The sequence below is a fragment of the Fistularia commersonii genome, chromosome 5 (assembly GCF_037954325.1).
Source record: "Fistularia commersonii isolate RoL2024-O1a breed Wild chromosome 5, RoL_Fcom_v1.0, whole genome shotgun sequence".
Taxonomy (NCBI): domain Eukaryota; kingdom Metazoa; phylum Chordata; class Actinopteri; order Syngnathiformes; family Fistulariidae; genus Fistularia; species Fistularia commersonii.
Window position 1 is genome coordinate 10,369,678 of NC_141288.1, and position 15,809 is coordinate 10,385,486.

The following is a 15,809-nucleotide window of genomic DNA, read 5'->3' on the forward strand; positions in this document are numbered from 1 at the left end:
AATTCAAAAAGAGAGAACACGCCACCTGCCATTACGCTTGTAATGAGACTATGAGAGCCGACGGGATGTCAGCTGATGAAACACACCGTAGGCACTGCACAACAGCCTCCTGGCAGTAAGGGGCGCCAAAGCTTATCCAGCTGTATACTGACGTAATTGGGAAATAAACTGGCAGAGTAACTTCAAGCGTCTTTCACAGATAAATCAAACACTGAAATACATTATTTCAGCAATGAGAAATAACATTTTTACTTTTGACACTTCCTCTATCGCTCCATTATCTGTCCAGATGTCATCTTTGCACTTTTTTCCAATTTACCCTCTGCATGTTTTTGGATTTTGGATACTGGAGAACTCACACAGATACGGGGAGAACATGTGAATTCCTGTTGGAATTGAACCAGGGTCCGTCACGCTGTGAGGCAGAAGCACTAACCACTGCACCACCCCTTTCAAAAAATATTTTCTTCTTGTCCATTTTTCTGGAACTGATTATGTAACTTTATGTCTCAGGAGGGTGCCTGTTTTTTTTTTAAACACTCCATTTCTCCTAGCAACCAAAGAAAAGCACAAACAATTAACATGGGAGAATGTCAAAATAACTTCATGACGTGTGAAGATGCCGTGTCAAGAGTGTCACCGTTTGACAGGCTTCACTGTAAAAAGTCAGAGGTCACCATGGTTACAGCCTGATTGGCAGTGAGTTCAAACAGACTGTTGTGGCATTAGTATGTGAAGAGAAACCGCAATGATTCATATCGCCGCCCATTTTGGGTTCCCCGATCACAGGTTCACGACCCATGGCAGATGTTTTATCACTTGGCATCATTAGTTTTGTCCGAAGCACTTGCAGAGCAGCGTCTACTTCCTGAGCTGCACAGGCTCTTGAGTGCCCACAGGCTTGGAAAACTAATGCAGTCCTTTCTGGTGGAGCCAAGGAGGCAATAATAGGCTGGAGTTAATCCAAAATTCTGCTGCGCAAGTACTAACTTGGAACTTCAGTTCTATTAACACCTACTGGATTTAAGATTATTTCATTTGTTTGAAAAGGAACTACGTGTCCGCGCACCAGACAAGCTGTCAGACGTCTTTTCACTGTACGAGGCAACACATTGGATCCTCAGATTTTCCAATGCTTTTTATGGCAAAAATTGTCACTTCTTTAAAGCAAATGCCAAATCAACCCTCTTAGTCTCGCTTTTATAGTGTGTAGAAGCAGGGTAACATGTAGGTTATATTCATGTATGTAAGTGAGAAGGAAAATCACCCAAAGATGCTAATTTGAAGTAAAACGATGAAAACTGCTTCCAAGAAATGCATCCAAAACTATTTACGATTCAATTTATATTTCCTTTAAAGGTATTTGAATGTTACAGAACTTCATATTAATATAAGCCATTAACATTTGCAGGAACTCAATTCAAATGTAACTTTTTTTGATGGGATATGATATATTAAATATTTGTTGTACATTAGATAAATTATTATGAAACTGATATCCAGAAGGGATTGTAATTAAAGCCATGATGTTGCTATGAAGCAAGTCTGGGAATTATTTTAACTTTACCATAGCACATTAAAATTAGCAAGACGTTATCTAATTTATCAAAATAGACCATCTAAAAGAATGCCTCTGTATGCACATGTATGTGTGTGTGTGTGTGTGTGTGTGTGTGTTTGAAAACTGCTTCAAACACTTCTACTTTTGGTCTTTGGCTCTTGTTTGGGGGGGCAGTTTGTGTGTTCGTGTGTGTTTGTGTTTGTGTTTATGTTTGTGTGTGCATGAGCACATGCGTGGACATGAGGGCTGTTCACGAGAGCAGGTTTGTCCTCTGCTGATGTTCATCTTTGCTTCGAGGCCAAATGTTTTGACCTTTCTCCACGAGCCCCTTCCTCTTCCCTGCTGGCAGAGTTGCTCAACCATGACATCCTAATCTACTGTTTCAAGGTGGGGGTTGGGGTGCGGGGGCTTCTACTCCTCCTCCTCCTTTCCTTGTCATCACCCTCACCCCATCGCGCCTGCTGCTGTCCTTGCAGCCCAATTCTCTCCTCTGTGTTTGCCCTTACAGACCCATGGCAGCAATATGGAGCGCATTAATAAAGTACTGCAGCTCATATTTAACACGGCTGGCCTCCATCAGCCTGCTGCTCTTCCTCACATCCTGTATGCGGAGCCAGCTGGGGTCACACAATGGAAATGTTGAAGCAGCATCTTCGGGCGAGAACTTGCCTTTTCAAATACAGTCGTGACCTCAGAGGGAAGCAGAATGAAATCCCTGACTTCTATGGTGTTTTCTTATCCTTGGGTATTTCATCTTACCGCCGTGAACTCTTTTCCACAAAAGATACACAATGCACTGCAGGTGTTGCATCAATAAAATACCAGAAAATACCTAATATTCTTTTTGCAGACATAACTATATAATAAGGTATAGTGATATGAGCATAAATAATAGGGTCATATCACAAAACCTTAATCATCTCATGTTATTAAATGTTTCACTTTTTTCCAGGCTTTATAAGTGAAAGTCTTTATGATATTATAGAATATTTCTTTTATTATCCCGCAGTGGGAAAATTTCAAATACTAAATGTCATAATACTAAAAGTAATAATAATTGTCACTATTGTTTATTAGGTATACCTATTGCAGTGATTCTAACATGTACCATTCCGATGTTTATGAAATACCTTTGATAGCCTATAAAATTTTCTTATTGCACACATTCTCCATTGCATGCATTGTCCATTGTCCATTATTCTCTTTTGTTGTTGACATTTTTTCCCTTTTATATTTTTACTTTTATATTTATTACAACTTATTTATATAGTTATGCTCTTTCGGCTCTAAGGAGAGATCAATGCTCATGACGTCGATGACTCTGTTTCCATGCTGTGTGATTAAGGTCATTTAGTTATTTTATGATAATTTTGAGAAGATTATTATACCATACAAGGAGTTTATCATATCATTAATTTATCATAAAGTCTATGTTTATGAAGCATTTATGACATAATTATGGTGTGATTGGTCTTTATTCAGGTTCACTGAATTGATTTTAGAAAAAAAAAGAAAAAGCATAATGTGAAACACCCTTTAATCCAAAATAGATCATTCAAATGATGTCAAAGGTGGTACTTTAACAATATTATTAGTTTGTTTTTCAATAAAACACAAGTTACAAGTCAAAAATGACAACTTATATCCTCTACCTATATCCCTATATCCTCCCTTTTGACCTGGAAATGTAAATTTTATATATATATATGAAACACCTATATATATAAAAAACGTATAATATATATATATATATATATATATATATATATATATATATAAAAATGCTTATATATATAAAATACCTATATATATACAACTTATATATGTAGCTATATATATATATTCTATTAAATCCTATATATATATATATAGCTACATATATAAGTTGTTCTTTAACACTTGGTTTATCTGACAGTATTTCTTTTCGACCTGATTATTTCGACCTGACACTTTTCAATGTCAGGTCGTGAGACTGATTTCTGATCTTCCCCATCTGCCTCTCCTCAGATTTGCGACGAATGACAGCAGGCTTCATGGGCATGGCGGTGGCCATCATCCTCTTCGGCTGGATCATCGGTGTCCTTGGCTGCTGCTGGGACCGAGGCCTCATGCAGTACGTGGCCGGCCTGCTTTTTCTGATGGGAGGTCAGTCTCTCTCTCTCACACACTCAGACACACACACACACACACACACACACAGACAGCTGATTTAACTTTCATCCTCATTAATCAGCCTCATTTTGCGGAAATAGGGATTTATGTCTTGATAGCAAGAACAAATTAGAACCCTTGAAATGTGTCTTCACATTTCTCATGTGACAATAAATTGGTGATAAATCATGTATATGATGAATACTTGCGAAATGTTTTGCTCAGCAACTTTGTGCATGATTGTTTATGAAGGAGAATAACAAAAAAAGGTATCTTCCTTCTTAACCCTTGTGTGGTGTTCCGGTCTGTGGGCACACACACACACACACAAGAGTGAAAACGGGTCCCACAGACCCGAACACCACACAAGGGTTAAGTTTTTATAGGGCCGTCAGGCTTGTCCATGTGTTAAATCAGGGGTTTCACATTTCAAAAGTCAAGATCCTTAATTTCTGGAAAGAATGCAGATCAAAAGGTTGAAAACAGCTTTATCAGCCGCTCCACTTTTAAATCCTATATCTACTTTCATTTTAACTTTCATTTTATATATATATATATATGTATATATATACACACATATTGCTTTCATTTTATGTATACATATATCATTCTATTAAAATTTCCTCCCAATTTTCTGATTTGATGAGTTTTGGAAGGATTTCTTGCAGATTCATTCACATGATTTAAATAATTCTGGATCACATCATTCTGGTTTCCAGTAAATTTCTTTTACATTTGTGCAGTTACTTGTGAATTTTTTAGATGATTAGTTCTATTGTGTGATGGGATATCTTGCTTGTGTTTAATTTAATTTGTGGTAATTTGCATTTCACTACCTTGATACAACAATTCTTGAGGCGATCGAATGACTTTAAAAAATTGTATATTTTGCTATCTATCAATTATGAGACCGTGCCAAATGTTGTTTACAGATGGTATTGTGATATGTAGCGAGTGCAGGGAACAGGTTGTGAAAAATCTTGATGAAGGTTAGTTGCAGCAAGACAGAATTATTGTGTGAATGAGAGGAACCTGGGTGGACTGGTGAGGCTACAGGGAGTGGAGATCAAGAAGTTGGAGGATTTCAAGTACTTAGGGTCAACAATCCAGAGCAGCGGAGAGTGTGGAAAATAAACAGGTTCAAGCAGGTTGGAATGGGTGGAGAAAAGTATCAGGGGTATTATGCAATCGAAGACTGTCAGTCAGAATGAAAGGAAAGGTGTACAAGACAGTGGTGACACGAGCGAAGCTATATGGTTTAGAAAACAGTGACAATGACGAAAAGACAGGCAGCAGAGCTATAGCGGTCGCAGAGATGAAGCTTTTGAGGCTCTCTTTGGGAGTGACCAGGATGGATAGTATCAGGAATGAGTCCATCAGAGGGACAGTACAGGTTAGATAATTTGGGAAGAAGGTCAAAGAAGCCGGACCCAGATGGTGCAGTCATGTACAGTCGACAGATAATGAATACTGTGTATTGGACGATGGATGCTTGAACTGTAGCTGCCAGGCAGGAGGTCTAAAGTAAGACCAAAGAGAAGTTTAATAGACATAGTGAAAGAGGATATGACGCTTGTATGTGCGAGAGAGGAGGATACAGAGAATAGGGTTAGATGGAGAAGGTTGATTCGCTGTGGCAACCCCTGAAGGGAAAAGCCGAAAGGAGAAGAAGAGGATATAGATATTCTCTTAAGAAAGCCAAAATTTCTCTTTTACTACTTAAATGTTCAGGTTTGAGGATTTGTTAACATTTTGGTTTGACCAAGAGTACTGTAGTTGTGCCATAGCAAAATTAATCCTCAAAAATACAACTTGCCTAATAATTGTGCACACAGTGTAACTTCCCCTGGAAGTTCACTGAATTTGTTGTTGGTGTTTAAGGAACGAAGCTAGAACTCGCTTTCATTGCCGCAATGCTTCCTTCTCACACCATATCGGTGACCCCGTTCTGACTCTCACACTGAGCGCGTGACCACACTTCAGCCATGTCGCCCCAACTCCCACAGCCGGTCGTTCTCGCCGCGGCTTGGGCACTCCTGGAGTTCTGGCAGAGCGAACAGCTTTCTGGCTCCTACATGTCAAGGGGCTTTTCCACCTTCAGGTAATTCCTTGTTGTCACTGCGCTGGACCAAAGGTCCACAAGGCAAGTTTTGCAGCTGCTGCGCAACCCACCGCATCACGATAAATTTGCTGCCCCCGAACACCTTCGACTCCAGAGGTACAGTCTGTCTACCGCAGCCGGTTTGGGCGATGGGACCACCGTGATCTTAATGGACAACATGCCTTCAGTGTAGATAGAATGACGGAGGTTTCCTTTTCCCACACACACGTGCAAAAATTTTGAGTCTTTTAAGCAAGAGGAAATAATATCCTGTCATGTGACCTAAGTCTTCAGATATCATGAGGAGGTATCTGGTCTGAAGGCTGTGGAGTCCCATGGAAACAGAATTGATCGATTCCCAGTTTAGAAAAACAACATGAAGGGACTGCTTTACACTCTGTTTAGTTCATTCCTGCCCGATGACTGACCACAAAAGTAAATATGGGAGTTTATTATCATTAGAAGACATTATAGGAAAGTCAGTGTTGTTAATGTTGTGTCAAAACATTGGGAGTTTCAGATTGGAGCTTCAAATGTGCCACTTTATGGCTCAATATGTGAATTTAAATGGGGGTTAATACTAACACTGCTCCTTAGTGGACAGCGACAGATGAGTTATGACAGGAGAAAAGGAAAAAAACTACAGCCTCCTCCCGATCTGACGTGGTGGCTAGCGCCCCCTATTGTATGTGCTAATTAAAACAGCTGCTCAGTATTGTATAAGTTTACCCTGTGAATGTGGCACCATTAAGTAAATTAAATCAATTTGCCATCCAAAAAAAAAAAACATAAATTGCTGTTGGTCTTTAATCTGACAGTCCATTGCACACAGGATGTGGAACAGCTGCTCCTCATCGCACATTCATTACTGGATACTGAGACACACTTCTGCAAACAGCAAAAGAAAAAGTTAATATTACAGGCAAGGAGGGGTTTGGCCTGTTTCTCAATTTTAATTATAAGTTTCATCCCTGAGTCGCACACTGCAGAACTGCAGAACAACTGTTTTAAAAGAAAAACACAAATGTATTTTCACATGGACACAAACCCAGAATCGGTAACTGGATCACAAATCATCATTGCAGCATTTGTGTTTTTGTAAAATAACAGGATTTGAAAATATTTGATCCAAGCCTCCCTTGGGGGTCTGTACACTACCTCGAGGGGGGGGGGGGGGTGATGGCGAAACTTTCCTTTAAATGCTAATGTTCAAAGAAATCAAAGAAAGCAAAGTATACTTTTTTGTTTGGTCAGGTCATAGTAGTAAAATGGAAAGTTTTCTTTTTTAAGTTTAAGGCAAGCCTTCCTGGGGTGCGCTAGCTCATTTAACGAAGTATAGAATATTAAAAAAGACTTATTAAAACAAGTACGACTCAAAACAGCCTGACTGTTTGTAATTCAGCTCATGGATCTGGTCACCGCAGGGAGTTTTCTCGGTCTTCCCAGAGTGTGAAATTAAGAAAAGCCGTCGGATGGAACTTTTGTCACACACTGTATCTGGTCGCTGAAGCCAAACCATAGATTTATTTATAGGGATTTAATGGGTCTCTGAAACATTTTGGGGATCGAACCAAATAATAGCAGAAGACAGATACCCTTGTTTGTTATGAGCCGAACTATATCACTAGTTGGCTTGTCTACACTAGGTATGAAATTATAGCAGTCACAATTCATCAAACTCACACTGCTTTCACACATTAAATCAAACACTAATATGAAATTATGAGGTGACACTGATATGGCAGATACGGATTTACTCCACCGACTACAGTGCACAAAGTACCAGCTACAGTGATTTTAGCAGCTCATTTCCGCAGTTGGCAGACAATCGCCATTCCGGTAGGGTTTTAAAAAGCATTAAAAAAAACATGAGAACAAATTGAAAATGTAAGGCCCATTAGTCAAAAGGCAGTGAGGTAAAATATTTGATTCATTCAGAGGTAGCTGCAGGACTACCATCAGCAGAGAGGCAGACATCATAGAGGCACAGTTTGAACTTTAAGGTCGAATCTTTCACATGCACTGAAATAAAGACAAATGCACTTTAATTAAATTGAGATGTAGATCCTTTCTCATTACCTAGATTTGACGGAATTCATTTTGCTGTTAGTTGTCTTAGTATAAAAAATGATACTCATATTATTTTTGTTTTGTAAATGTAAATATCTGTGTTCCTTCTCATTTCCATAACTTTACGCTATTAAATTTGGACATGCTGCAATTCTAAAGGTAAGCTAAGCTAACAACATTCTACTGAGTATCAATCTAAACAGCTCCTGTGTTGGAAGTGAAGGAAACATATTTCAGTTACAAACAATTTTCGCTATTCTCATTATTTTTTCTAATTATTTGCAGTAATATATTCTATTACTTTAATATTTCAAGGATATTTAAGGGCAGATATATTGTTATGGTTCAAAATCCAATATTTCCACATTTAGCAGATTTGCTTGATTCAGATTTCCCACTCGAACTACTTATATATTGTGGATATGTTTCCTTTCTTGAGTCATCTGATGTTTTTATTTCATATTTCTGATATTTAAGTAATTCATTGCTAACTTCTGGGTATTTCTGACCTTAACAGTAAAAAACAGAAGAATCAGAAATGTTTTTTTTTTTTTTTTTTTTTGTCATTTTGTGCCAATAGGCCTCATGCATTAATAATCTCAATATGCTAAACAGTTCATTTTCTACCAGTCTGCATCAGTTCCCTAAAAAAAAAATGTGTCTAAAATATGACAATTATTTTAAAGGTCACTGTCTTAATCACTTTGGTGCCCCTCACCAGTGCTCACCCACATATGTACTGTATACAGATAGATATTAATTTATAATTTATTCATCCCTCATGGGGTAATTCAGTGTTTGCATTTAACCCATCATAGACAAACCACGAGCAGTAGGCTGCTGTCCATCAGCGCCTGGGGAGCAGCTAGGGGTTCAGTGTCTTGCTCAACAACACTTCAATGCACTAGGAGGAGCCGGGAATGGAACCAGGAATGATAATGATAGACAGTTGTTCTACCTCCTGCGTCTTGATAGATAGATAGATAGATAGATATTAAGCTCTTTCAAACAGTGGTACAGTTTATTCTCATATTTGATAATGATTATAATCTAGATAGATAAGGAAGATCTGTAGTATACATGAGTGCATTTCTGCAACCTCCCCGCCCCAAGCCTGAGGACAGACATACAACACACACACACACACACACACACACACACACACACACACACACACACACACACACACACGCTGGCTTGGCAGGAGGCGACTGCGCACTCAATTATGAAGGGCCTTGAACAAGAGCAGCGCCCTGCAGTCGTATAATGAACAGGCAATTAAAAAGTCAATTATGTTGCCAGGGAGTGAAGGCTGGGTCAGACTGACGCAGCCACATCATAGGGCGCCTGCGGGGTCACGTCGCAAACGAGGTCACATTTGGAACCTCAAGCTGCTTCTACAAAACAGAGTTCAGGCGATAAGACATACTTGGAGAAACACGGACCTGAGCAATCAACGTGGTCGGCTTTCATACGCGCAGCTTCAGCGAGGAATGAAGAAACAAAGGATCCTTTAAGAGGTATTACTGCATTCAGAAATCGTCTAGGAAGAATTTCAGCATATGAGGCAATAAAGCAATTTTCTCCTGAAGTAATGCAGCCCTATCCTATAGAGGTCAATAGAGGTATTTGAAGCTGTGGTCTTGGGGGAAATCTTGATATAAATATCAGAATCACCGTGAATATCAGAATCAGAAATACTTTACTTATCCTGGAGGAAACTGAATGATCTCAGGTCACATGGAACACATATCCCCAGAGAGGGTAATTTTCAGGCTCATTAACATGAAATCTCATTTGTTAAGATATGTTAGTCAAACATGTGTATAGTAAGACTGCAGAAAATTAATGTGCATATCTTTTAATGACCACTGAGAATCACTTTTTTTGGTTGTGAGGGCATTTGCTTTTCATTACATGGTTGATTATCATACCTCCCATGAAATAAGAGTAAAATGCGGAATCATCAGCGAAGCTAAAGAAACTCTTTTAAGTGTTTCAAAAAAAGTTTCTCAGTTGAATATGTATTCGCTTATTTGTAGATTTAATTGTTCTTATTTAAAAATATTGTACTGCCTTGGAGGTAGAGTTATAGTTAGGCACAGAAATATTAGGACAGAGACACCAATTTTGTTATTTTAGCTGTTTACGAAAACATATTCAGGATACAATTATATAATCAATGTGCTTAAAGTGCAGACTTTCAGCTGTAATTTGAAAGTATTCACATCAAAATTGGAGCAAGGGTTTAGGAATTACAGCTCTTTAAAACATAGCCGCAACTTTTTCAAAGGACTAAAAGTAATTGGACAATTGACTCAGAAGCCGCAAAAAAATAACAAGGCTGCATGGGCTCTTCCCTCGGTAACCTGTCATCACTTAAGCAGTTAAAAGGTCCGGAGTTGATTCCTGGTGCAGTGTTTGAATTTGGAAGCTGATGCTGTGAACACACAACATGCGGTCAAAGGGACTCTCAATGGAGGTGAAGCAGATCATCCTGAGACTGAAAGAAGAAATCCATCAGAGAGATAGCAGAAATGTTAGGAGTGGCCTAATCAACAGTTTGGTACATTCTGGGATAATAAGCGTGCACTGGTGACCTTGGGAACTCAAAAAGGCCTGCAAAGTCCACAACAGTGGTGGATTATTGCAGGAACCCTTTCACAACATCCACTCAAGTGAAGAATAGTCTCCAGGAAGTAGGTCTATCAGTATCTAAATCTACCATACAGAGAAGAATTCATGAGAGTAAATACAAAAGATTCACCACAAGGTGCAAACCATTAATCAGCCTCAAAAATAGAAAGGCCAGAATTGACTTTGCCAAAAAAAAACACCTGAAGAAGCCAGCCCAGACTTTCACTAGCCCACACCAGCCCATAACAGCATTCTTTGGGCAGATGAGACTAAGATCAACCTGTACCAGAATGATGGGTAGAAGAAAGTTTGGAGAAGAATTGGAACACCTCATGATCCAAAGCATACCACATCTTCTGTAAAACATTTTGGAGGCAGTGTGATGTCATGAGCATGCATTGATTCCAAATGCACTGGGTCACTTGTGTTTATTGGCGATGTGACAGCAGACAGAAGCCGCCAGATGAATTCTGAAGTGTTTAGGGTTATACTTTCTGCTCAGATTCAGCCAAATGCAGCAAAATTGATTGGACAGCACTTCACAGTACAGATGGACAATGATCCAAAACATACAGCAAAAGCAACCCAGGAGTTTTTTTAAAGAAAAGAAGGGGAATATTCTGCAATGGCCGAGTCAATCACTAGATCTCAACTCAATCAAGCATGCATTTCACTTGCTCAAGATAAAACTTAAGGCAGAAAGACTCACAAACAAGCTACAACTGAAGAAAGCTGCAGTAAAGGCCTGGCAAAGCATCACAAAGGAGGAAACACAGCGTTTTGTGATGCTCATGGGTTCCAAAGTTCAGGCAGTCATTGCTTTCAAAGGTTTCTCAACAAAATATTGAAAAGTAACATTTTACTTAGGGCTTTATGTTTTTTCCAATTACTTTTGAGCCCCTGAAATGAGGAGCTTTTGAGCAATTCCTGTATGTTTAATCATATATTGTTGTTCAACCCCTTGAATTCAACCTTAAAGTCTGCACTTCAATTCCATTGTAGTTGCTTAATTTCAAATCCAGTGTTATTGCATGCAAAGCCCAAATCATGAAGATTGTGTCACTGTCCAAATATTTCTGGGCCTAACTGTATGTGGCCCTACATCTGGAGCCACACTTGCATGTGATTCAAGCCCTCAGACTGTCACATGGTTGCTTTTGATTCAACACCTGTCTGAGCAGGTCTGACACAGTAGTGTCAGGATTACAATTGTGATTCCACATTTCTGGCACATAATCCTTCTATGATTCCAGGCCCCAGTTTTGACACTTGATACAGTTAAACAAATTCCAAAATGATTTTGTCAGCCAGAACACAAGTCACAGCCAATCACTTGAAAGTGTGACTCATGAGAACCAACTCTAGCGGCCCCATTGCACCTTGATGCACACAGATCATCTGCCCAAATTATTTGGTTTTGACGACTTCATTACGACATTAATAAAAGAACAGAAATCAGTGTTATTCACTGTCTGATGCACCCAACTTGAAATGTGCAGTGAATGAGACGTGTCTAGCGAGAGTTAGCTGACCAGACATTCATTGCAAACTTGTGTACATACAATGTAAAAATGCATGAACTCATCCATCTTTCTCTTACCATCCAAGAGTTGGTCTCCTTTTTTTTTTTTTAATGACAAAACTTCCCATTCACTCACATGCAGCCAACTGAAACTGAGTCCCACTCCGAGATTGCTCATATATGAGGCCTAGTTTCCCCGAGGGGGGGAGTCAGAGACGAATTCCCAAGGTCCCGCGCTCGAGCTTAATCTTCCGATGCCACCCTGTCTTATAATCTCATTAAACATCATATAAATCTGGGGAGCATTGAACTCTAAGAACGTGGATGTGCTTTTACTTTTCATGTCTCGTGAAACCATTTACTTCAATCATCAAGTGTTTGCTCTTGTCTTTACAGTGCCAGCTGCCATTACAGTTCATCAGAGTTCCTTTTTCTTAATTTTCAAGGTTTCTTTTCTTAATATTACATTCTGCCTTTGCAGGAACATTCTGCATCATCTCCCTCTGCACCTGCGTTGCCGGCATCAACTTCGAGCTCTCTCGTTACCCCCGGAACCTTTACAGCCTGCCTGACGACATTGGCCACGGATACGGCTGGTCCATGTTCTGCGCCTGGGGAGGTTTGGGCCTCACTCTCATCGCAGGCTTCTTCTGCACCTTGGCCCCTTCCGTCCAGCCCATACCTCGGTCCACCTGTCCTAAGTCCCGACAGGAGAATGGCACTGTCTGCTAAAGCTGGTAGCCATGAGAAGATGAACTGCAAATCCACAGATTGACAAACAACAAGAAGAAAAAAAAAAAAACACATGATGTTGTCATCTATTCACTCATTTCAAGTCTCTCCTGGTTCCAGATTTTTTTTCTTTGTAGGTTTATTTGTTTGTTTGTTTGGGTTTTCTGTGTGTATTTAGAAATGGGTGTTTGATGATCTCCTATATTGAAAATAACAAAACAAACAACGAGAAAAAAACAAAAGAACTTGAAAATTATTATCAGAAAAAAAAATAAATCGTGCTTGTTCTGTTGTTGTGGAGCTGACAATGAAAAGGACACTATCGAGGAAGATTAGGAAAGTGTTATTGGCAAGTAAAGCTTCTCTGAAGCGCTTTAATGCAGCAGACTTTGGTTTTCGGGCCAGGAACTTCTTCCATGAACTGGTCTCCTGTGACTGTGTAGCAACTAGTGAATCAGCAGAAGCAAAGGGGAAGTTCGGTGAATTGAAATAATAACAGGACCTTTTGTCAGTTCGGTGTGGACCTCTTGGACTCCCCCCATCTGAGGGATAATTCTTCAGGAAATGGAGCAAACGTGAATCGAACATCCCACTATCTGAAGTCCCTCAGGTTATCCGGGACACATGGGCGGGGAGGAGATCCAGGACCTCCACTCATGTAATTACTGTACAGAATATTCCAGAGACGTGACAACCAGGAACTCATGTCGGACCACTCTCGTTCTCCTGTAGGTTCATCCATTCTGTCTAATGATCCCATATCTAGCATTTTATACATTCAATCCTCTTTTATTCAAAGTGTTTTCCTTTTTACTGAAGAAACATCTCTCGAGTTGTGTGTGAACTGTCGACTGGGTGTGAGTTCAAAGCAAAGGTAATGTTTGACTTTTTTTTTTTTTAATTTTACCTTTTTTTTCATTGTAGTCATAGAAGTAAACGTGTGTATGAGTGTGTGTCTGGTGTTGATGGTGACTGGGTGGGTTTTTTTTTGAAGTCTCAATAGAAAAAAAAAAATGTAAAAATGCTCATTATGACAAAGTGGAGCTTTCTTTTGGGATGTGTGACGGCGGCGATCAGAAAGACATCATATTGAAATGCAGTATCACGTCTAACCATATGACTCCTGCCTTGACATCACGTTCTAGGGGATTCCTGACAAGACATTGTTGATAAAGACATGGTATTTGAAAGGAGGTAGCATGGTCTGCTGCCAAAATCAGTCTCGGAAGCCTCGGGTAAATGCCTCTGATTCCTTCAATGTCATCTTCTCAAAATATCTTTAGGATTTTCTCTACATGAAAATGATCTATTGTTTGTCTTTCACCATCTATCGAGGCTTGTCAGAGCTGACCGGGAAATGCGGAGGGTGTTAAAGCACATGAGTGAATAAGAGTTGCCTGATAATGTCCATGTATGTGGAATTGAAGAAAAGAAAAGGTAAAGGACACATTAGTATGACGCCTCTCGGTTACCGAGTTGCCTCATTTACCCGCTCACATGTACATTCCAGCACTGGTGGTGAAGAATGCCATGCACAGTGCCAACCTGCTCACCAGGAGCAATTAGGGGCTCAGTATGCTGCTCAAGACCATTTCAAGAGCATCTGGATTGGAGATTCTGATTATAACACGGCCACTTTACCACCTCAGAAATGCCTTCTCTACAAAAAAAAAAACAAAAGAAAATGGAAGCTGAGTGTGACACGATTCCCCAAGGCTTCATTCACTAATTGTAGTGGTGGAACTGAGGGCTCTTTAAAGAGCTTCTTTTCTCTGACCTTATTTGAATACAAACACCCCACCAAAATAATTTCCTTTTGCATGTGGGAGTAGATTAAGCAGCATTGAATTTCTCTTTGTCTGTGGTCAGTGTCAATAGCATTGTAAACATTGCAAATGGTGGCTCCATATCCATATGCTTTTTCAGTTTATTTGTTATGTTGAGATCTTTTGGGCCACACGCGGGTCCGTAGTCCTTTATATATATAGTCTATAGCCAGGGGTGGCACGTGTTGGATTTTGCCAGAAGAATCAAACAAACAGCAAAGGCAAATAAATGAATATTAAGGAAAAGCTTGAAAACATCAGATCGTTTGTGGACATGACAACTGAATCTATGCACGCTAAGGATCATTAAAAAAAAAACAACAGACTAAGAGCTAAGCCTTCGTGCACACACATGCAAGCAACGGAAGTTTGAGAGGTCACAATGAGCAGTATGGTGGATCAGACACTGCTGTCTAACACCACTGGAGTTCTAGATTGGCAGCTGCAGACTAATTACCTACAATGAAAAGGCTGTTATGCAAGCGTTAGCAGTATTTGATATAATTATTTTTAAAGTAACTATTTAAGTTAACGTAAGAGTATTTTACTTCACAGAAAAAAAAGGATACCGTCATGATTTTTTGACAAGTCCCTGCCACTTTAGGCTGAACGTATTGACTAAACTGTTATTGTACAGCCTTGTCTGCAGCCTATAATCTGAAAAACTGCAGGCAAATAACAGGGATGTCAGGAGTGAACGTGAAAAAAATAAATGTCACTCCTCTACCCCTCTACTGCTCTGTATTCATGAATGATCGTTTTTTACAACAAGGAGCAACAAACACACACAAAAAACGCAAACAAAACCCTTTTCAGCAAGTACCTCTATGGCGTCTACTAACTTGCTTAAATTATGTGATAGCTACCCTACCAGGCTTTTGCACAGAAGCACCACTCAACACTGCTAACCACTAAAAATATTTGCCCAACAGCTAACATTAGCCTTACAGATACAAGCATTAGAGTGAAACCTTCAGTCAGAATCCAACGTTGCCCTTGTTCCGGAGGTGTAGCACCGGCATTCTTCTCCTCAAGGAGTGACTGTTGAGCTTACCACAGCAGCACCTACAATATCTGAGGTTGAGCTGTTTGCAGTGGAGAGACTTATCATCCATCAGACTACATTTGCATTTTAATGTGATGATTTGGTTGTTTTCCCCTAAGAAACTAATGAGAAAACAAGATGCAGACTCACCCTCTGAGCTAGAC

The 15,809-nt window shown here is 39.6% G+C and overlaps 1 protein-coding gene across 1 annotated transcript in view; it reads left to right on the forward strand.

Annotated features, from left to right (window-relative positions):
* tmem178bb (transmembrane protein 178Bb) overlaps positions 1 to 12,818 on the forward strand; it is a 169,168-nt gene extending 156,350 nt beyond the window's left edge. Inside the window, exons 3-4 of the mRNA XM_086146753.1 lie at positions 3,569 to 3,706; positions 12,524 to 12,818. Of these exons, the coding sequence (XP_086002879.1) occupies positions 3,569 to 3,706; positions 12,524 to 12,774 (389 nt within the window). The 3' untranslated portion in view covers positions 12,775 to 12,818. The remainder of the gene's footprint in view (positions 1 to 3,568; positions 3,707 to 12,523) is intronic.
* Positions 12,819 to 15,809: the final 2,991 nt, after the last annotated feature.